Consider the following 22,529-nt stretch of genomic DNA (forward strand, 5'->3'; position numbering starts at 1 on the left):
TCCCCCCTTTTTTGTGTGTGTTTTTTTGTCATTTTTTAAATCCCGAACCACAAGGTTTTTCAAAAAAGGGGGGGGTTTTTTTTTTTTTTTTTTTTTTTTTTTTTTTCCTGCCGATTTGAAGGGCAGAACTTGGACTCGGTGGGAAATTCAGTGTTTTTGATTGTTTATTCAATGTTGCACGACTGTTTTTTTTTGTGTTTAATGATGTAAAGCACTTTGAAATGCCTTGCTTCTGAAATGTGCTATAATTTGATTTGATTTGATAAACCAAAAATTCATCATTTTGGCTCATCTTAAGTTAATAGTCTACTAACTTCTTGTTCTTATTGACAGCCTGACTGCATTTATGTTTTCTAATAGAAGCAGTAGTTTTCTCCTCGCAAGTTTGGTGTTCAGTGCCATTGTTGTTCAGTATTTTCATGAACTTGAACATTAGACTTCTTTACAACTTACCTTGGGGTTCTGGTGGCTTTGCTCTTGGGAGAAAAACAATTTATTTCATTTTACAGCCTTTTCTGAGGTTATCAGATTAGCTTTTTGCTTCCTGTGACACACTTAAACACAAGCTGGAATTTAATCCGAATTACAGAGCTGGTCCCAGGAGCTTTGCTGTGAACTACAAGGCTCCTCCAGACTATGATTTTTCTGCATTTTCACAGCAGTTTAAAAGCCTTGGAGGACTAGGCTGAATTAATCTCCTGACATATGACGGGGAAAAAACAGTTTCTACTCACTGTTCTCAGAGCTGGAGGTCTATGTGCAATAAACAGAAAGACAATTTGGCAGGGAAAAAAAGCTTCTCTTCACCTAAAAACTGAGCCTTTAACTGAGAAAGTTTCACCTTCTCACAATACTGGAAGCAGCTGTAGACCTTTTTATTGTAAAATATTACATCTTTGAAATTATTTTCATGTTTTCTTGTTTACCATCCTTTTTTTACTTGGCAATGGGCTTTTCAATTTTCTAGCTGAGTCGCTCCACTTTCTGCATTTTCTATGCTCCAAAACAACAAAAGAAAAAAACACACAACTTCTAACCAGACTTCCTGTATCTTGAAGCATATTTATCGATGTTTAGGTCTAAACTTGGACATAGAGAACACGGTTGTAACCCATGAGACTTTGGGTCTCATGAATTTTTTGTTGTTAGCATTTCTTGCTTCTTACATTTCATTTTTCCTCACCAAACCAGTATTTAGTTGTCTTAAAACAAAAGACCATAACTAACCTGTCAGTGGGACTTAAAGAAACTGGTTGAGGAAAAAAATACATTGTATTGGTGCAGTTTGACTAATACCTGAAAAAAGGTAACTCTGAAGTTTGTTACTTTATAGTTATACCCGCAAGCTACTTAGATTTGTTTACATCCCAAAATCGTATTTAATTTTCAAAAGGATTTTCATCATAGCTCAGGCATCAATCTTTAACTCTTGTGCTAGCAGTAGAACAGCAAAAGTGTAGATGATATGAACCATGTTATTTTAGTATAAAATGACCAAGTTCAGGCATTTATTTTAAATAATTATCATCTACTTCACCCCTTTACGTGTTATTTTTACCCTTGAAATGGACATGTTAGCAGTTGTTTCAGTTGTTGAAAGAAAAGTGGACTGGTTTGAATCAATTCATACAGTAATTAGACTGAACACTTAAACACCAAACTTCCAACATATTTATATATGTATTAAATGTTATATCTCCATCATTTTTTTGCATGTTATCTTTGGTTGCCAACAGATTAGTGGTTTTAGGTAAAGAGCTTTTCACCCTTTCAGACATGCATATGTGTGTTATTGCTATAGAATTGATGCCGTGCAGTTGCTCTGTCTTTGTTGATGATGATTTACTCACGTCGGCATGCTGAATGACCGAAGGGGCTCAAACAGACAAGTCAGTTCATCTTAAAATATGATTAAGGCAATAAAATAAGAGGCTGTTATTACCCCAAGACCAATGTACCCTACCCTGATCCAGTGGAAGGTTGTGAATCTCACACACTTCATCCTAGTATACACACATTATACAACCAAAAGGTGCTGCAGAAGCAATGCACTTGTTTCAAAGCGAGTGACAGGACTTGACGTTGCATTTCATTTCCTGATGTTTACACCAACACCAGTATATATAGAAAGGGAAGAGACAGTGACACTACAGCTGTTTTGAAATGGTTTTCTTTGTCGTTGCTGATGCTTAAGAGGCCTTGTTCGATGTGTTTTCAGTTTGGGATGAATTGAAGAGAAATGATGCTTTGCATTTGTTTTGCTGAAACACCAGCAAGTTCAGAAGTCTGACTTTGTGGAGGTTAATGGGCTGTGATTTTGGCTTTCGGTCAGCATATATGTGTTGGTGTACGAAACAGTTTCTAACGGTCTTGTTCCCCTGCAGGCCCTCTGTACACATATTGATTTGTGGTAAATGGAAGGACAGCACACAGCGACTGGGATATCATTGCATGGGAAGCAGTACACACTGGGTATCGACTTGTCCAAGGCATTTGAGAAAAGCTGCTACATTGAGGAGTTACAAGGGCCAAAAAAGATACAAAATTCAACCAACTAGTGACTCTGTGTCCTTCTCTAATGATACTTTTTAGCTCCGAGCTGAGGGCATTACTGTATTGGGGTGACACTGAAACTAATGTCTCTTTAACGTTTCCATGAGTGGTGCTTACCTTCAGAGATTTGACTGTGATGTAGAGTAACATCTTGTTTGTGGAACCCTACAATGACAAACAGGATCAAGAAGTACTGATAGAAGTCAGGGTAGTTTCACTTTTAAGAAAACTTCAGTGCTTTGCTAAAATATTCCCACCACTTGAACTTTTTCACATTTTGTTCCTTCACAATCACTTCTGTGGACTCTATAATTCCCAAGACATAATTTTGCACTCAGTCTGACTGGCCGATTGGGATGAAACGATACCTAAAACCCACAAGACGAAACAAGATACCGATTTCACAAGAACAAGACGGGAGATTTTATTCTTACTTTCAAGAAAATTTCAAAGATGAAATTTGTGCTTCAATAATACCTTTATTGTGCGTTGTTCTGGATTTTGCCACAAATTAAACAAACTGATCTTTCTTTTTTTAAAAATTTGTTTTCATCTTCAGATGTTTGGACTGTTTAAAGGATTTGTGTGAAGACTTGAGCATCTCTCCATCCAATCTGAGTTTGAGCTTTTTTGCAAAGGCTAATGGGCAGACATTTCAATTTCCACATATCGTGATCTTCCTAAAATTACGCCCTCAATCTTTTTTTTTTTTTTTGCCAAAAGTGATTTTTGCAACAAAAAAAGAAAATCAATACAGATGGATACATCCACTAAGACTTGCAGCTGTAAATGAAGCGAAAGGTTGTTCCAGGTTGTGACTCGAATAAATGAGTACAAATCCACACCAGATTGTTTAGAATATCTGTGAAAAGTAAAGAAAAAAAATGTCTCATTTGCCTCCAGTTCAATATGATGCACTACTTTCTCTGTCACTTAAAATTGCACTAAAACACACTGAGGTTTGTGGTTGTAATCTGACAAAAGGTGTACCTCGTTGCTGTCTGATAGCGCGCGGTGTTTAAAGGCAACACAGGGAATGTGCTATGGCTTTTTCTACACTTCATATTGTTCAAATTGAAAAAATGTTGCTACTGTGGTTTCCTGAATGAAATGTGTGTGGTTTTCAAAGTGACATTTTGGCAGCAAACATTTTGAAACGCTTTACAAGCGATGTAGTTGAGAGAAAGCATCCACTTCGGTGCAAGTTCATGTTGTGAAACAGTTTGAAATCTGCCAATGGTTAGTAGTAAGGCAGGGCCAACATGTACACTCACTAGTAGAATCAAAAACAAAATTTTGCTTCTAAAAGCCCAACTTCAGAGAGAGTAACAAATGAAGGAGAACAAACAAGCCTAAAACCAAGGAACGAAATTTAATGAAGTGTAGAAACTAGAAGATGCTGTAAATAAACGCCAAGAAATAATCAGCCTTTTGGCAGCTCGACAGTTTTACTTTAGAAACATCCACTGGAGTCGGCTGCGACATCCAGCTGACACAGATATGACATTCAAAGGAAATCTGCAATGAGTGTGCCACAGAACTGGGAGGTAATTAAAAACACTCGAGTTGACTTTCTTATTCTCCCCTGGCTCCTAAAAAGCCACGCTGCACTCGCAGCTGATGGCACACAGATGTCATAGCTGGTAAATGGAGTTGAGAGAGGAGCTTGTTATGATTAAATGAATCTGATTGTGTTCTAACCCAGAGGTGCACATAAGAGGCAAGTTTATTTACCCTCACCTGACGGAGGCACGTATGTTTTTCGGCCTCGATTCTGACTGTAGCTTTCATCTTGATGTTATCTCAGCGCAGAAAATTAGCACAGATGTTTGTTTGGGCAGGCCGGTGCTTGGCGGATCAGCGAGTGGATTGATGGGTGGGTGGTTTTGATGATGGGTGGATGATAGGTGTGTATCTGATACACTGCAGGAGTATGTTTGCTGCCTTGTAGATAAGAAAAGCCCCAAAAGTGGGCTTCAAAATCATCTTTTTTTTTATTTTTCTATTGACAAAACTGTCAAAGGAACAGCAGCAGAGGTGAAAAACTAAACCACAGCAAAACATGAAAGACAGCAGGAAGTGAAAGGAATTCAAAATCCAGGCAACAAGTAGAGCAGATATTGAATTCCCACTGCCATATACAGTGCCTACCATATTTACCTGCAGCCGAGCAGAGCTTTTCAAAAACGCCTCAAGATAAATTCAGCCTTTTTTTCGTCTTTTTTTTTTTGCAGTCATATAGTGTTTATCCTAAAAATGATAGCCAGCAAGTGTTTAATTTGAATTCATCAAGTGGGGAAAAAACATGTTAGTAACTACTTAGACATTTGGTTATTTTTTACAAAATCCCTGGTGGTGTAATTATTGAGGGCGTTCAGGAAGGATGATCAATCAGATTTCAAGGCTAGCCTTGAAATCACCCCTGCGTCAAAGTAGAGGGGATTTAATGCCCTACCTGCAAATGCTCCATGCAGAGATCCAATGCATAGAGAAGACCAGGCAGACAGGTCGCTGTTTTCTTGCTTTGTGTCACTGTCAATACCCCAGCAACATGGGAAAGAGTCGTAATTACAGCCTACAGATCAGTTGCATTTACAGGCAGGCGGCCAATCCTTAAATGATGCCTTATAAATATGACGAGCTGTATTTTTTAGAAACGACATTTCAGTATGCAGTACTAATCTCTCTCCCTCTCTGCCTTTGTTTTCTTGTCTGCTCAGGTTGGAGGACACACCATGCTACCTATCCGCTGGATGCCCCCAGAGAGCATCATGTACAGGAAGTTCTCTACGGAAAGTGACGTCTGGAGCTTTGGGGTCATCCTTTGGGAGATCTTTACCTATGGGAAGCAGCCTTGGTTTCAGCTGGGTAACAATGAGGTACAGAGAGCCGGCAGCATGTCAATGAACATCCACGAGACACAGCAGGCTACACACAGTGTGCTGGATGGATGGATGTGGTCAGGAACAACGGGGTTCCAAATCAAGAGCGTTATAATGGATGACAGGGTGGCAAAGTCACAAACTACAGGGGAAGATGAAACATCTCACTCAATCTATTTGGTGTTTTAAATCTTTGAAATTACCATGAGAGCTTGTTAATTATAATGTCAGATTCAAACAAAGACAGGTACGACTCATCCGTTCTCACACAATTATTGAACATTTTGGTTCCAGCCGGTCTATCGTTGGTTCTACTATGACTAGTCCTTAGCATGTCGGTAGGTTTGGAGAGAAGGAAGACGGATGTTTTTGAATGTCGTGTTTAAAGTTGTCTTTTAATTGACAGTGTAGTGCAGAGTGACTGGAAGGTAGACAAACACCTATCCTTGTAATGGATCTAAATAGATTTTTTTTAAAGGGGGAGCATTACTCATTTAAGGGGAAGCAATGGTAGGAATTTGTCCTTTAGCATTGAATCAGGACGAGCCTCCACTGCGTCTGTCTGAGGCCTCCTGTCCTCGGGCGAAACTCTTCATCCACATTGTCTTTTAGTAGCAGTGTGTGGCAGCTGCACTTCTGTCAGACTCCCCAGCTGTGACTACATTGTAGTAGCTTACCACCATCAGCATGGGAATGTGTCCATGAATAACTGAATATGTAGTGTAAAGTGCCGCGGAGTCCTCTGGTCTTGATAAATTGCTTTACGAGAACAGGCCATTTCTTACCACTTACTGTTTCAGCCGACTTAGAACTATTATCTTGTTATATCGGAGATATTTCCATGATTTGTTGCAGAGACGATTTGCTGGCTGGACGGTTAGAGGACCAATGGTTTGTAAAGGGTAGTTACAACAAGTTGAGTTAAATACAATGGTTTAGAGCTTTGTTTTGATTGATCTTTTAATGTTTTTACCGTCTTGTTGTACTACATTGTATACTTATTTAAATGAAATGTAGTTTCATTATTACTATTAGTTTAGCACGATGGCTTCTTATGCCATCTTTCTTTTATGAGCACTCTGCTCTCCAACACTCTTGATGATGATGATGATGTTGATGATACCCAACTGCACATGTAAAATCCTCCTTTAAAAAGGGCAGTGTGCACTACTTTCGCACCTGTAATCAATTGCACTTGTGTAATAATATCAATAATACATCTTTGTAGATTGACGGCAACATACCCACTTCTTGTGCATTAAATTTTTTATTTATGTTTTTGCTCATGTTATTTACAACTCCTTATTTGGAATCTCGGTAGATCAGGCTTTTACAGTTTAGACTATAGATGTTTATTTACTACATAAAGCTTTAGGAATTAGAAACAGATGTCTGTACTTGAGCATAAGTCAACCTCTAGCTTACCAATAGCAAATGCAAATACAAGTTTTATCTTGAATCCTGATCTGACAGCCCTATGTCGCCTCTTTATTCTCTGTGAGATTCTTCACATCGATAAATGAGGACATTTCTCCGGCAGACGGGCATTTCACATAGCACCCATTATTAGCTTCTTTCTGTGAAGCTTGTTTGACCAGTCAATGCATTTCTATTAGGATTACTTTAGCAAAGCAAGCATGTTGCTAAGTAAACTAGACCAAAATAGTAGGCCGCACAAACTGTAAAAGTAGCTTGACACAAACTGGCATTTCTACATTTTATAGCAGGAAATAAAAACTTTGAACCAGACAGAACCATCAGCATTAAGGTCATGTAAGGTCATTTTATTTATATAGCACATTTTCAGCAACGAGGTAGTTCAAAGTGCTTTACATGAATTAGAAGGAAAAACAACAAACCAAAGGAAAGAGCAAGAGAAGAAAAAAAGAAAACAAAAACATATATTGGCCAAGCTTATGTGCATAAAGAAGGAATTTAATTTTAGTTTCAGATGCTCAGAGCAAACAGACATTAAATATAAATATATAAACTTTCAAGGAGATTAAAGACCTCTGAAAGAACACTATGTACATATACTTTGAAAAAAGTTTTGGTTACAATACAGCAACTATCTGTTTCACAGCAGAGTAGCTGACTTCTCAGACTCTAAAGTGTTCATTGTGTTCATCAGAGAGGCATCCTGGGAGAGGAAACTGTCTCTGTGGCAACTAGTTTTCACGTCGACATGACGGTAAAAGCCTGAATAGTTTCTGTCCAGGGTGTGTGTGGTCTGCAGAGATGTTAGCTGCCCTTTTCCTGACCCTGGACTTGTACAGGTCCTGGATGGAGGAAATGTCAGCCCAGATGTTCCTGTTGGCAGACCTAATTATTCAAAGCTGCCTGGTCCTGCCCTGTCTGGATAATGACTGTGTAGAAGATGAACAGGACGCCTTTGGTATACTGTGCTACTTGAGTTGCCGTAGGACGTTCAGTTTCTGCTAGGCCTACTTACTGCAGTGTCAGTGCATACGTAGTATAAGAGATCCGTCGCTCCAACGCCTGAATAAAACGCAGATGTCTCCTCTAATAGCTGGTAGATTATGAGCGCTAGCTCCATGGATGAATTATGAATATATTTCATGCAGCTGGTGACATCTGTCGCTGCCATGACTTTTACGACTTGTCGCGTGAACAAGTTTATTCACGTATGATTTTAGTTTCATTTCTCCTTTAGTGGAAACGCCACCATTGCAAAAAAATTTGTAAAAAAATGTGCTTTTTTTACACAAGCAGAATATAGACAAAGATTTGTGCACATTTGTAATGGAATCACAGCTAATATCCTGAGGATGAAGTCCAATGTCATCTCCACAGTCTTGAGTGAGTTCTGACCACACCAACGCTCCAGCAGGTCCACTTCCTGTCTGTAAGCAGAGCAGACACCATCTTGGATCAGACTGACAGTCATTTGCGTACAGTGAGAGGAGCAGTGGGGAGAGAACGCAGCCCTGGGGAACACCATGGGTTATGGTTGACGATGCTCCCCAGTCTAACCTGTACGGCTCCAAGCAGAGGAGTGCTTCAATTCCTTAGGTTGCACAAAGACACATTACTACAACAATTATTAATGGGCCTGAGTGGCTGGAGTCGAAGTGATAGATTATTACCTGGGTACCACGGGAACCTGTACCAAACACGGCCGTCTCTCCTGTGAGCAGGCTGGCTCCTCTCTGGAGCCGCACAGTAAAATTAGCATCAGCTTTATCTGCCAGCCTTCTTGTGTTTGCCCAAGCCTATAAATTATTGTATTTTTTTTGTACTTCTGAGTCAACATACAGTATGCGCAATACCCACTTGCATCCAAAAATAGAGCAGACAAAAGCAGATATTGGCCGATCATTACTCACTGTCGTGGTGCCACGCAGTTGTCATCTGCACAACAGAAAGCGCATGAAACACAATCAGATAGGTGCGGCAGATAGACCTCAAAGACTTATTCATTTCTGTTGTAGCTCAACAAATCATCCATTGATGTGGCTATTGTGAGTCTCTGAGCCGTGATAACGGGCCACTTTTCGCCTTCATGATGGAATTCCTCCAGAACGGTGAATAAAACGGGTTACTGTGGAAGCTCCGGTTCTCTCTGCTAACTCAACAGGCACATGTTTTCTGCAGATTAACAGCAAAATTGATTTTCACATTAATTGTTCCAAACCCTTGTTTTGAGTCCAATCGATCGGAGATGCAAAAAATTACCGGGCTAGAACAACCATTTTCTCACACCATTAAGTATCACCATGAGAGTCTGTCACACCTGATGTCGCGTGGCCGTGGATTTGCTTGCCGATAACAGTTTTGGTGAAAACGGTTATACACTTCAAGACGACAGCGTGGGCCTGACATGCAGCACAACAGCTCTCAAAAGTGACTTTCTCCAAATACAGTGGGATGTATCCTGCCCAGTATCTGTGAAAAACATATTTTTATGAGAAAAATAAAACCTACTCAGTGTGACAAGTTGGTGGTATAAACATGGAATCCCTCACCACTTTGCTGAAACACATTTTGATTCAGTTCCAGCTTTCAGTTAAAACTCATCATGATTTCTGGCGAGTCTGAATGATGTTCAGCTTTTGCTAAAGCTGTAGCTTGCAGAGAAGTTACAGGGATTGTTAGGATATAATTTTACAAAGGTATCAGTCAAGAGAAGGGTACAAAAAAAGTTCTACATTATGCATATGGCTTGGGACAGGAAAATCAGTTATCAATATTAGACTATTGGCCCCCAAAATAAGGCAGCCTATTCTGTTTTGATCAATAAAACTGAAAATGTATATCACTATAGGTGCCAACTATATTTTTGTATATGAAAAATCTAGTTTGTTGCCATTTTCTCAGCCTAACAAGGTCTGCTTACTGTGTGATATTATGTATCAATCTACTGGGATCGTCTCGAAACAATGGCAAGACTTGGAATAAACACAAATATGTACCATCGCCTATCCAGAAGTTCAGATTTAAAGGGTTAAAGGGGAGGTATTATGCAAAATCAACATTTTTATCAGAGCTTAAAGAGACAGAACGTTTTTAAGACGTCAGATTTGGCTAAGATGCAAAGTCAAATTCTTTTAAGTTTTTTTCACTAAATGGCCTTTTCACAACAAATAAAGATAGTATAATTATTTGATTGCGGTATAATCTGTGACTAAAACACACACAGCCATACAGCCGGTGTCTGGATGGTCAGTCTGACAGACACACCGACTGATTCAGTGCTCTCCTGACCACAGGCGACCTGCAATAAATATAAAGCAGCCATGTGTGCCGCCGCACTGCTCTCCTCCCACACCCCCATCCTCCACTCACTGTTTTCTCAATTAAAAGCACATTAACTCAGCTGTGCATTTATTATTGCACTCGTATCTCTGTCAGACCTTCCTGACAGAAATCTGCTGCTGCAGTCATCAATTACGGAGTGTGACGGGAGATGCTGTTTTGATTTTGTAACGTTGAACTTGCACCGTGACATGTTCAAGTCCAGTATGATTTTTTAAATTGCAGGGTGCGCAGTGGGCTTCAGTAATGGCTGACGAGTCGCAGACGACCAGCAGCCTCAGTCAGCGATGTTGTTCTGCTGAGAAACTCACCAACAGTTTGTTGTTAAAGCATAGAAATGTAGTTTCAAACGGCTAAAATTAGTTGGTAACCTCTTTAAAGGTTTATTTGTTTTTCTAAAAACTCCCTGAGATATGACGGCTTTCTAATTCAGCTGCAGTGGTTGATAACGTTATGTAAATTCAAATGGTCCAAACTATTTTGTTTTCGCTTTGCCTTTTCTATTGTCTAACCAATGTTGGTAATTTTAGTAACTAGTCTCAATAACATTTCATAAATCCACAATACATGTTCAAAGGATCCAATAAAAAAAAGCAACCAAGTTCTCAAAAATAATTAGCACTGTAAGGACTGAATATGACCTAAATCAACCTAAACAAACGCAGCGTCACTGAGTTAGTATGACTCCCAGTAACGCTGATAAATCAGCCAGATTTTCAGCCGGTGCTGCTCTGCGTGGCTGGGTGCTGTTGCCAGGAGACGGCGGCTTCATTGTGCTGGTTGTCATTGAGGAATTTATGCAAAGAGGCTCTATGTGATCCTCCATCCCACTGCCACCTTATTTGCCGTGTCTGTTTTGCTGTTGGTGGAAGAATGCGACGTACAGATTGAGACGACGGGACAAAAGACGGATTGTATGTTGTGTGACAGTATGTTTAAGTAGAATAATTCTGTCATAAATATTACAGGAAATTTGGTTTTAGACTGTAAATCAGAAACATTTTTCAAAGTTTGTATTTTACAGTCAGCTTGCAGAAGCGTCCCAAGCTTTGCATTTCTAATCATTTCCCCCCCTGATTAGTTGTTTTTAGCTTTTCATTTTGTCAGATCATTAAACAATCTCAATTTTGGACAAAGATAACCAAAGTGAATAAAATATGCAGCTTTTTAATTCAATGATATATTCATTGAAACCAAATTGTTCCTAAACTTTACAACTGGTTTTCCCCCTATTTTTGTGAATTTGTGACAAAATATGACGCTGCTTTCTCATTCTAACGCCAACACTGGCGCCAGCTTTCAATTGTTATCTGGATTTGTTTAAGACTTCCTGGGTTCACCACTGTTGCATGTTTATTCGTGGATAACAGGCTCTCATTGTGTTGAACTTGAGTCCCAAACTGATCGATGTCAGTGACTTTTTGTTTCTCATCTGTCCTTGTGTTTGTTCGCCATGTTGAGATCTTTTAGCCTACTTCATGCTGCCTGACCGGTTCTTTTGACGTGATCTTGCAGTGGGACAAGTTCCCAAAATTTACTACCAAATCTATAATCAAAGTTAATTCATGAGTTAACAAAGTCAATTAAATTTCACTTTAATTTTCATTAGAAAACTGCTTTTTGTTCTCAGGTTATCTTTGTCGGATCATAAAATTCATTTATTGATGTAAAACATAAAACAAAAACATGACCTAAAACAGGAGAGTTCCCTGAAGGGAAAAGATGAGCTTTTCCTTGGAAGCCATTAACGCGTAACTTCAAATTGTCAAACAGTCAAATTGTCATGACAACAGTCATCTGACCAGTTTTAGAGAAAGTACTGAAAAAATTTACTTAAGTAAAAATACAAATACACAGACAAAAATGTACTCTAGTGAAAGTAAAAGTACCACATTAACATTTTTACTTGAATAAAAGTAAAAGTTTACTGGCTTTTAAAAATACTTAAGTATTAAAAGTAAAAGTACTTGCTGAATGCATTACCTAATTGCTAATACAATATCATTAAGAGTACCTATCGTATTTAATTTTAATACATCAGAAATGTGCCATTTTAATGAGCAATGCCACAGATAAAGCATGTTTTTATTGTGTTTACTCTCTGTAACATAGTTTAGACTTAGGCATGTGATTCTATGCATTATAATCTCAGGAATGGAAACATCTGGTCTCCTGTCCTAACATAACATGAACTTCACTATATTGCCACTAGTGGCTTTTATTTTAAAAGAAATCCAACAGAAAGGGGATGGAAAGAAGGTGGATTGGGGAGGACATGCAACCAAGGAGCCACGTAGCAGAGTTGGAGTCAAGACCACCAAACCCGAGACCAAATCAAGACCAAGACCATCACCCCGCACTACATGACACAATAAAATTAAGTGCACCTATCAAAACTGCTTCTCAAATTGATCTGAAAGATCCACATTCCCATAAAAACACTTGGATATTAAATACTTAGAGCTGAAATAAATTAAACTAGTATAAGTATCAGTCTCCTGTCATCCCTAAAAAGATAACACCCTGGGCAGTTGCCTATATCGTCCATGTCAGAAACCACAACTGTCTGCACTATTAAACATAGCAATTAAGGCAATGCACTGATGGTAAACAACGCTCAACTATGAACACTGTCCAAGGCACAACAAGCAAGAAGTAACCAAGCAGAAGAACCACTGTGACTGTTTCTCACCCTGTCTGCCACCATGACAGAAGATGAAAACAAAGAGCAATGAGCATGCTCTGTGTTCTTACATTCTTGTTTTATTTATTCACCAATTAAATAAATCTATATTTTTTAATTAAATAAAATAATATTAGCTACTGCAGTGTACGAAGAGCATCACAAGAACAAAGAACGGCTCTCAGTGAGGATTCAGTCCTATAATACTTATAGGAAAGATCCATCCAGAAGAATCGGATCGTTAGTGAATGTCATATCACTATATAGCAAACTTTGGTCACAGTGTTGTCCCATATATGCAACACCTCAGTCAACACCTCCAAACAATAATTCAGGCATTTTTTTCATTGCAGATGCAACATCTACTTAATGCAATCTAATCAGATGAAATCTACTTAAGTACAGATACATGAAAATTGTAGTTAGTACAGTGACGAAGCACTTGTACTTTATTTCCCACCACTGCATATGACTAATTGCTGCACAAGCCTAGCAAACAACTGATCAGTCAGGGTTTCACACATCCACCTTCACTGACTCTGTTCATTAGAATTTTATGACGTGGGACAGGGGAAAAAAATTTCAAACAGAAATCCTGTTTCTTTCATATCTGTTTCATTAGCTCAAATCTCAATGGACGGTCCACCCGGTGTCACCACTTTCTCATCATGAAGGAAGCAAAGCAACGGCCTCTCTCACCCCACTGCTGTCTCTTTCTCTCGCTCTCTCCTCTACAGGTTATCGAGTGCATAACCCAGGGTCGGGTACTGGAGAGGCCACGGATCTGTCCCAAGGAGGTTTACGACATCATGCTGGGCTGCTGGCAGAGGGAACCGCAGCAGCGACTGAACATTAAGGACATCCAGAAGGTCCTGTTCGCCATGGGAAAAGCCACCCCAGTCTACCTGGATATCCTAGGCTAGCAGCAGCCGCTCCCCCCTCACCACACTCCCTCCCTCCCCAAACCCTGCCGTTCCCCAACAGACGGAAAACATCGACAGAGACAAAAACGAGACAAAGAGATTCCCACATGAAAATCCAGGAATAACCAAACCAACCTGATCCACTGTCGAAAACACCTGCTTCGTTTGGGAGGGACTTAAGTGCCTGCAACACTTTTGGATATAGTGGATTAAAACATATAAAAAAAATTTAAAAAAAGGAGAAAAAAAACATGCACTTTTACATTTTGTTTACTTGCGTATAAGATGTACATGTTTGAAGAAAAAAAATTTTCCCATCGGGGAAAAAAAAGAACTGCAAAAATTACACAAACATGGAGAAAGGGAACCGGGCTGGCAATGGGAAAACGGCTACGGCTTGATACGGTGGAGAGAATACATCAGAATTTAAAATCTATCCTGGGTTTGGTTTTATGAATATATATAGAAATATTACATATATTTTATATTTATTTCTTTTTCAAGGTCGGTCCAGGTGTTAAAGGGTCCGGCATTTTTCGTCACCAAGGGCTTGGCCCCTGTAAGAAGTCGCCACCAACAAACTACTGGCAGGGACTAGAGATGAGGAAGCCTTACACGCTCTCTGATTGGCCGGCTCCGAGCTTTCAAAGGGAAACTGTGGAATAACACTGGCTGGTCGGAGAAAACGCTGTGCTCTGTAGAGGACCTATCCAATCAGACAACTGACAAAATCTATTTTAATTTAAAAAATAATGTACATATTGTAAAATTCTACGTGTCAGAATTGTGTTAACTTATTTTTTCCTGATTTTACTTTGGTTCCTTTTCCTGACTGTGATCCGGATGACTAAAGCATTGAGCTATGGTCCTTGTTTTCATCCCGATTCCGTGGAGAATTTCTCTTGGGGATTTTTACCCGCGTCAGCGCCGGTTGAGTTGTTGAACATGACGACGGTGAATCCAGTTCAAACGGGCCCACTGACGACGCATCGCACAGACTGTGGAGAGCGCGGGATGACTCAGAGCCATGGTTCACGTACCGGAGGCGCTGAAGCCTCGCCTTTACGTTCCACTTCATTTGCTTTTCAAAGCAAGGATAATGAGTTAAGTAATCTGTCACGCCATAACCCCGAAACACAAACACATGCTTTGTCACTTTCAAGCTTTTTGGTGTGAAACTGCTAAAGAAAACATTTCTGTAACTCTGACCATATTCATGTTTTGGTATCTGTAAAGAAGTAGGTTGACGTTTTGTAAAATATGGCTATTTGCTTTCTTACTGCGAGGCCCATAACAATGCATCTTTGGGCTCCACACAGAAATCAGTCAAGTTAGCTTAGCATAAAGTAATCAACGGGAGAACCAGTCTCTGAAACTGCTTAATACTAATATTGCAAATAATTTGGGATTTCTTACTGCAATCAGATTTAGATTGGGTTTTTTTTTAAAATGTATTTGAATTGTTTTTTGTCTTTTGACAAAAAACTAATGTAGGGGTGAAATTATGAAAATGAAATTTCATTACATTACTCTTACTTTTGTTTCATCAGCTTCTTAAAAATTTATCAAATTTTTCTAAATGCCAAAGCTGTATAGAATACCAGTACAGTCAGTGTGAGCTTTGCTCAAGCTTACCCCAAACGTAAAAAATTTATATTTAAAATCGTGATTTTTTTTTTTTATTTCCAGAGAAATGAAAAGGTGTGTATGAGTATTTCCTGTCTGCATAACAACTTTCCAGTCTGTGAATAACCTTGTTTTAAAGAAATACCTTTTGTCTGAGTGAACAAGATCTCAGAATCAGTGCTAGCTAGACCAACCTATGCTAATGCAATGCAGCACTGAAATCTGGAATGTTCCCATTTTGAGTTTAGAGTGACCCAAAACTTTGGTCAATCCAGAATGTTTTTTTAGCATTTCAGCAAAAATACATTTAAACTGTAGGAACAGTACGGCGAGAACTTTAATCGTTTTGGAGGCCGTATGTTTTCAAAACCTTGGTAAGCAATGTTATCTGCCAATGCCTCTTATCTAATATCTTTAATTACTAACGCTGGCTATACTCAGTTTACTGACTGCAACACATTCTAATGGTTTTTTGACTTGAAACTGGAAAATAGTAAGACTGAATGTGACATAATTCCCAGGCGTCTTAGAATACCTCACAAAAATGTATTGGAAAACGAGGTGGAAGATAAACCCATATTTTATTGGTGTACTCTAAACAGCATCATTTTCTTTGTTCCGTTTTGTTAATCAGCTCCGATTAGTTTCACTGACATGTAAATCGATTTGTGGATTTTAATGTTGTTCAAGGCTGGTTGGAAAGTAGGCGTCCTGTTTTTAGACTTTGTGCTGCTAAGCTTATGTATCTCTGGCGAAATCTGCATTTTGACCAAATACTCACCACTTTGCCATTCCTCTTTCTTTTCTTAGCAAGAAAGCAAATAGGCATAATACTTTGAAACTGAAACAACAGACTTTACTGAGTGATACCATCCAGATCTTGCTACATTACTCTCCAGAAAAAGAAACTGAATCATGTTTTTATGATACAGATATTTTTCATCAGCTATTCATGTGTGGTGACTATTTTTACACCTGCTGTATCTGACAAAGATGCCTCTTCTGTTACTATTATATCACAAAGTATCAACTGATACCAAATCGGCTGATTGTTGTTGATAAAGTTTGATAATTTGTCTTAAATGAACCTGGTAATATAAAAAGTTTTCTTCCTGAAAGAGGAGGCTGGGGGGGGAAACACCCACGAAATCTACAGTGAGATCAAAATGAGATTAATTTTGAAGGTTGAGCTTAAAAAGAAACATGCTTAGTTTTGAATTCATTTTTTCACATCCTGGAGATTTCAATCTGAACGACGAACCTCAGGCAACTGTTCTATTTCATGTTGTGTCTGAATATATAGCAGTTCTGTGTGGATCTCTTTACACTCCTTTCTTTTTATCTCGACACGACTTCTCACAGTATCACTGTGTTTGTCTCCGTTCTCCTTTGGGACTATGTAAAGCATTAATGAGCATTCAGTTACTCCATGTGTTTTTTATATGACAAGCGGGATCAAATCCATCGAGTTACCCAAAGTATTGAGTTTTTGTGTATTCTCTTGTGGTAAAGATAAACGCTTAAAGACATTATGACACAGAACGTGAGCATTTGCAGGGTATTGTAATCCTTTCATGGTGAGTTATATATTGTTTAATATGTTTTTCTTTTTTTATTTCCTTCTTCTTCTTCTTGGATGAACTAACTGAACACTTTTTGAAGCAAAGTTGGCATATTACCATGTACACATGTTACAGAATATAAAAATGTGGTATAACGACTGCAGTATATAAAATACTGGTATTCCATGATAGATCTTTGTATTAATGTGACTCTCTTAAGAAAATGTCTTCAAACAATCAGACGATCTCCTTTTCCATTTTGTCCTGTCTTATAAAGATATGTGAATTTGAAACGCTCTCGTCCTTCTCTAAATCTCAGAGATGAACGTCCTGTCTTCTGTATGTGTTTATTTTTTTGCTCTTCCATTTGATCAGATACATGTTTCGTATTTTTGCAGCTTTGTGTTCGATTTCAGTTAAAATCATTGATTGCTTAACAAAAAAAAATGCGCCAGGTTAGAGGTTCAGTTTGTGTAGGAGTATCAGAACACCGAATAAAGCTGCAGGGGAGCTAGAACCTTCTCAAATCTGAAAGTGTTAACTCTCTGACCCCTGCACATCTCCAGATGCTTGTGTCTTCCTCTAGGCATGTCTCTCGGTAACGTGCTCTCGGTTCTGCCAGACCAGCTCACCCACCTGTTTGGCAAAACTCAACCTCCTTGCCCCAAAGTAATAAGTGGTTGCATCATTCATCGATCCATAATTAAGGACTCTAGTAACATGCTTCTATAAATGGCTGCATTCTATATGAACGAACACGTTTTGTACGGCCTACTCTTTAAACCGTGACATTTTTGTTGTGACTCTTCTGCTTTCTTACATGACGCCAGTGACCAGAGTCTTTCACATCGGAAACCTTTTGAAACCAAGTCTGAGTGAAACCTTTCTGTACTTTGCTGGTGTGAAAGCTCACATGCACAGAACACACTGCTGCAGGGATCATCTTGTGCAAGAACGGACAAATAACAGCTAAAACAATGGCAGATAGCATTGTGCTGTGTTGTACTACTTAACCTGCTGTGTCAGATGAATAAATGTGTTACATCAGCACTTTGTTCATGTTAGATGGATTTCTAACATTTACTATGAGGTGAAAGCTTAAGGGAATGCGCATTTGACATCATGCAAAAATAACGTCGTATACTGGTCTGACATGACAACTACAGCTGATTCAAGGCGTCTCTGCATTGCCCTCAAAACAGGGAACTTTCCCCAATCAACATCCGAAAACACCGGCAGTTTCCAGGCAACAGTCTTGTGTAAATGTAGCCTACATCTACAACAGGACAAACACTTCGCTCTTCTGTTGTTGTGTAAAAGATTTAATTTACAAGAAACTGGTTCACCTGTTAATGGGATTCAGGTATCTGGTCAGGATGCCCCCTGGGAGACCCAGACTCTCCCTCTACCTTCTACCCTCATGTCCAAATCACCAAAAAGGAAGATGACAGATGGCCTCCTAAGGCCATAAAGTGTAACATAATGAGCAGAGCTGCACCATTACAGGCAGTTACAGAACCATCTAACTAACGTTGAAAATGAAGGTGCTTCATTGATTCATTAGACAGCATCACTCACATTTGTTACGTTTATTGAGGTTGGATAATGAGTCCACATGTTAAGTAGTTATATTGTGCAGTATCTCAATAGGACACGATGTGCTGATAGGTTGTTCTGTAGAGCAATGTTCAGTGGCTGGAACCTTCAGAAATTGTTCAGATTGCACCTTCATGCTCATTGGGTTCTGAATCAGGCTGGAATCTGCAACGTTTTCCAAGAGATGTGTGATACGACCCTCTGGACTGTTTTTATTCTTTTTGGAAATACGTCAATGTGATGCTGCTGTCAATAGGTTCTCAACTGAATGAATAACTTGGGAGTTTTCTGCCGATGGCCACATTATCTGAGTGATTATCCCTTTCGCCTTCTGACATGGTGCTCCATCAATCTGGATAAACGTTGTCCATCACCAAATTGCGTTTCGACTGTTCTTTATTCATAACCATGTTTTGAGGCACCGACTAGATGCTAAACCACACATCATTGTCTCAAGGCGCCTCAGTGTCAGCGTGACACAAAAAGACTCACGGCAGCAATCACCTCTTCTTCTCCAGTCGTTTATCCCAAACAGTCTGAAGGGTGCTTTATCTGAGAAACTATCTTTACATCAGTACTCTTAAGTCCAATCCTAGTACTTCCTGATAGTTTTCTTTGATATTTTTCTTTGAAAGAGAGGTGGTTTCTTCACTTCCCTTTTTGACTGTAGGGCGAAATCCTGAGTTGTCAATCACACCTTCCCATTGCCATTCCTTAGCAAGCTCTGTACTGATGGAAATGCAGTCCTATTCACCAAGCCTGCGAGTTGCTACCTGTTTCTTGGGCACGTTGAAGCTATTTTTATAGTAATTAAACCTCTGTTGTAGGTAAATAGTTGATTCAGGTGCAGTCTACATGTTTGTGTTTTTTCTCTGTACCTAACTCTACAGGTTGATTGCTGTGCATTTAATTTTTTTTTTTATTTTTCTCTCACAAAACTTCAGCAGGAAATGAAAGAGGCAAAATCACTATTTAAAACCATTTTGTTGCTCTCGTCTTTATTATCTTTGGTATCAGTGTTTTGAATGTTGCATTAATATCACTTACCCTTGAGCTGAATGTGAAAAGAATAAAAATCTAATTCGTCTAGTTTGACCAAAAAAAAACAAAAACAACTTTAAGTTAATCATCACTGGAATGAAACGTTCACAGCACTGTATACAGCTAATGTGATTTAACTTGATTCCAAAGCTTTACAATTTTTTAATGAAATGCTTTAAATACTTTACCGACTTGCAGTGGGTCCAATCAATTTTTACATGAACAGCAACCACAATTTCTTTTCAAGGTACACACTTTTATTATTCTCCTATAAAACAGGCGAGTGGCAAACAGAAACACTTGCATTTTTCTAGCTGCTACATTCTCCAAGCCTTTACTGAGGGACGTCGGTGTTAAGCGGCAGCTACATTATCGCGGCAATGTTTCAGCTGCCCCGACAAACAAGAAAATGGAGACGCAGCCCGCGCCGAGGGATTTGAGGTCAGTAAGCAGCAGGTCGTTTTGTAATTGTTTATTGATTTACAATTACAAAGTGTTTTTGTGTGCTTAGGTTTCACTGTTTGCCTGTGAGTAAGTGTGTTTGTGCGAGTATGCGTGCTCACGTTACAGCAGACTGGAGTGTGTCAAATGTCCCTGTTCAGCCGTGGTTTCACTGCGCCGCCCAGCTGAAGGAAAACGGCCTTATTGACCCGGATTTAAGGCAATTTTACCTTCTGGAAAGCAGGTTTAGAGATTAAGGTGAAGTGCCTTTTGACACAGAATGAGTCTAAAACATAATGGAATCAGTCATGGTGTTGCATCATAGGTAACTTGTAGCTAGAAGGCTGCTTTGTTTGACGGTTGTGATGTAATTTACCACCTTTAAAATGGAAAGGTTCATATTGTGAAGTTCTGTGAAATTATCATTTTTCTTACCTGCACTCGGCGGACGTTCTGTCTTAGTTTCTTCAAAAGTGACTCAATCAGAAGGAAAATGTTCATATAAGTTTGAACCTTGCTGAACTAGTAGTTTTTAACTGTCAACATTTTCACAGGCGGCCATTTTAAAGTTTCAGTGTTTTATCGTTAGCATGGGAAGATCTGCTAACCTGATTGTAACAACATGATCACTAAGCTAGACCTCGATGGATTATTATTATTATTTTTTTTTTAGAAAAATGTGTCAAAAATATTCACAATAAGAGCATTATGACTCTGCAACCTCATATATTCCTCACACACACAGGAACCTGAACAATGGAGTAAGTGGAGCATTGTGCCCACTCCATTTCTAAACCCAAAACATTTCATCCCTCCCTTCTGACTGATGTTTCTTTAAAGCTTCTGAAATATAGAAATATAGATGTATAATAAAGGTTTTGTTTCTAAAGCTTTTCCACGTTTCAGTGGATAGTCTATCTTTTGGTGAGGTCCAAGTATATCAGGTGAATACTTAATTTCATCACCCTAATCTTTAGTTTCCTCCACAGATCAAATTCAAGTCAGGAAAAATAAAGTATGGCCTTGACAGGTTTGAGGAATTTAGCAAGACATGATGGGCAAATATGACCTATTTAGTTAGAATATGGTGATAAACCTCCAACCAAAATACTTTAAAAGGTGAGTCAGGGGAGGGCGCAAGGTGCAGCGTTGGAGTAGGCGCCCTTATGCAGAGTCTATAGATGGTGGTAGTCATCGTCTGCGTCTATAAGCCTGTCACTGCAGGTGCCTGGAATCACTTCACAATACCACAAAATCTTTGAAAAAGGTGGTTCAGCAAAATATTGATTTAAGGGAGTACACCCTATGAAACCAGGTCATTGGAGCTTCTTTTGTTTTTCTACTAAAAAAATCCATGATTTCCACAGGCAGTTTGTTGCCTTAAAGGAGAAAACAAGTTTGAAAAACCTTGTTTGGCAATATTTTTTTTTTTCCACTGGCATGTGTGTAAATGTTTGGGAGCCACTGTACGACACACAGACTTCCCTACAGACTGAATATAGATGCTTATGGAGCCTCCCACCCCTCATCCACGCTGTCCTACATTCAGGTTAGACAAAATATCACCATGTTTACGCCACATGCTGCTTACCTTTAATGGAAATGAAAGTAGTTCTGAGAGCGTCGGCCTGTGAGCAAACAGACGTGATATATTAAAAACTGTCTGGAAGTTGACCTGGATAGAAGTAATGCTGTCAACAACTCTGTGAAATAATGTCAGAGCGTGTCGGTGGCAAAAACAAGCAGTGTCCCTTTGATGTGGGAAATGGCCCCGTAAAGTTCTCTACATCCTGTTGCGTCGCTCTCACTTTGACCGCGTTGAGAGAGTTCGGTCCTTATTAATAAAAATCCCAGAAAGGAGGACAAATGGCTTCACTCCCATCTCCTTCACTTGCGGCCATTAATTCAAATCAACACACCCAAATATGAGACGTAATGTTTTGACATCCAGTGTGATTCACACTCTCTGAGGGCAGTGCTAAATTCCCAGAGACAAAAACTAAACATAGACGCTCCAGTCTGAACTCTTCAGCCATTTTGCTTCTTCTTCTAAAGCAACATGCTTTGAAAGAAATAAAATCACGGTGTGCACGGCAGACGCCTCAGTTTCATGTGTCCCTCTGTGATGTGTGATAGAATAAGGTCAGCGAGCGTGATGAAAATCAAGGCAACATAGCTGCACAGAGCAGCCCCTGTTAGCCGGACCATACGTACCAGCTGGTCGCTGCGCATTGTGCACGACACGGAAGCTTCCAGCTGAGGGTGTGCTTAAGGTGAACATGTTTCAAGGCAGATTGCCTCCCTCCCCATCCTCCCCATCCTCCCGTGCCAGTATTGCTTGTCAGCATCGAGCGCCTCCACGCTGCCTTGGCAATTTGCGCAACAATCCGAGCCCCTGTCTCATCTGTATCTTTTTAAAAACACAAAATGACTACAAGGAAATTAT

The 22,529-nt window shown here is 39.4% G+C and overlaps 1 protein-coding gene across 1 annotated transcript in view; it reads left to right on the forward strand.

Moving 5' to 3' along the window:
- The window catches only part of LOC106962684 (NT-3 growth factor receptor-like), a gene marked incomplete at its 5' end in the record, with an annotated part of 59,688 nt that extends 42,443 nt beyond the window's left edge, over positions 1-17,245 (forward strand). The window contains 2 exons of the mRNA XM_015057253.1: positions 5,274-5,432; positions 13,632-17,245. Of these exons, the coding sequence (XP_014912739.1) occupies positions 5,274-5,432; positions 13,632-13,817 (345 nt within the window). The remainder of the gene's footprint in view (positions 1-5,273; positions 5,433-13,631) is intronic.
- Between the last annotated feature and the right edge of the window lie 5,284 nt (positions 17,246-22,529).

This window comes from Poecilia latipinna, unplaced genomic scaffold (genome assembly GCF_001443285.1).
Source record: "Poecilia latipinna isolate Pla-1442-1.1 unplaced genomic scaffold, P_latipinna-1.0 Scaffold1449, whole genome shotgun sequence".
Lineage (NCBI taxonomy): Eukaryota > Metazoa > Chordata > Actinopteri > Cyprinodontiformes > Poeciliidae > Poecilia > Poecilia latipinna.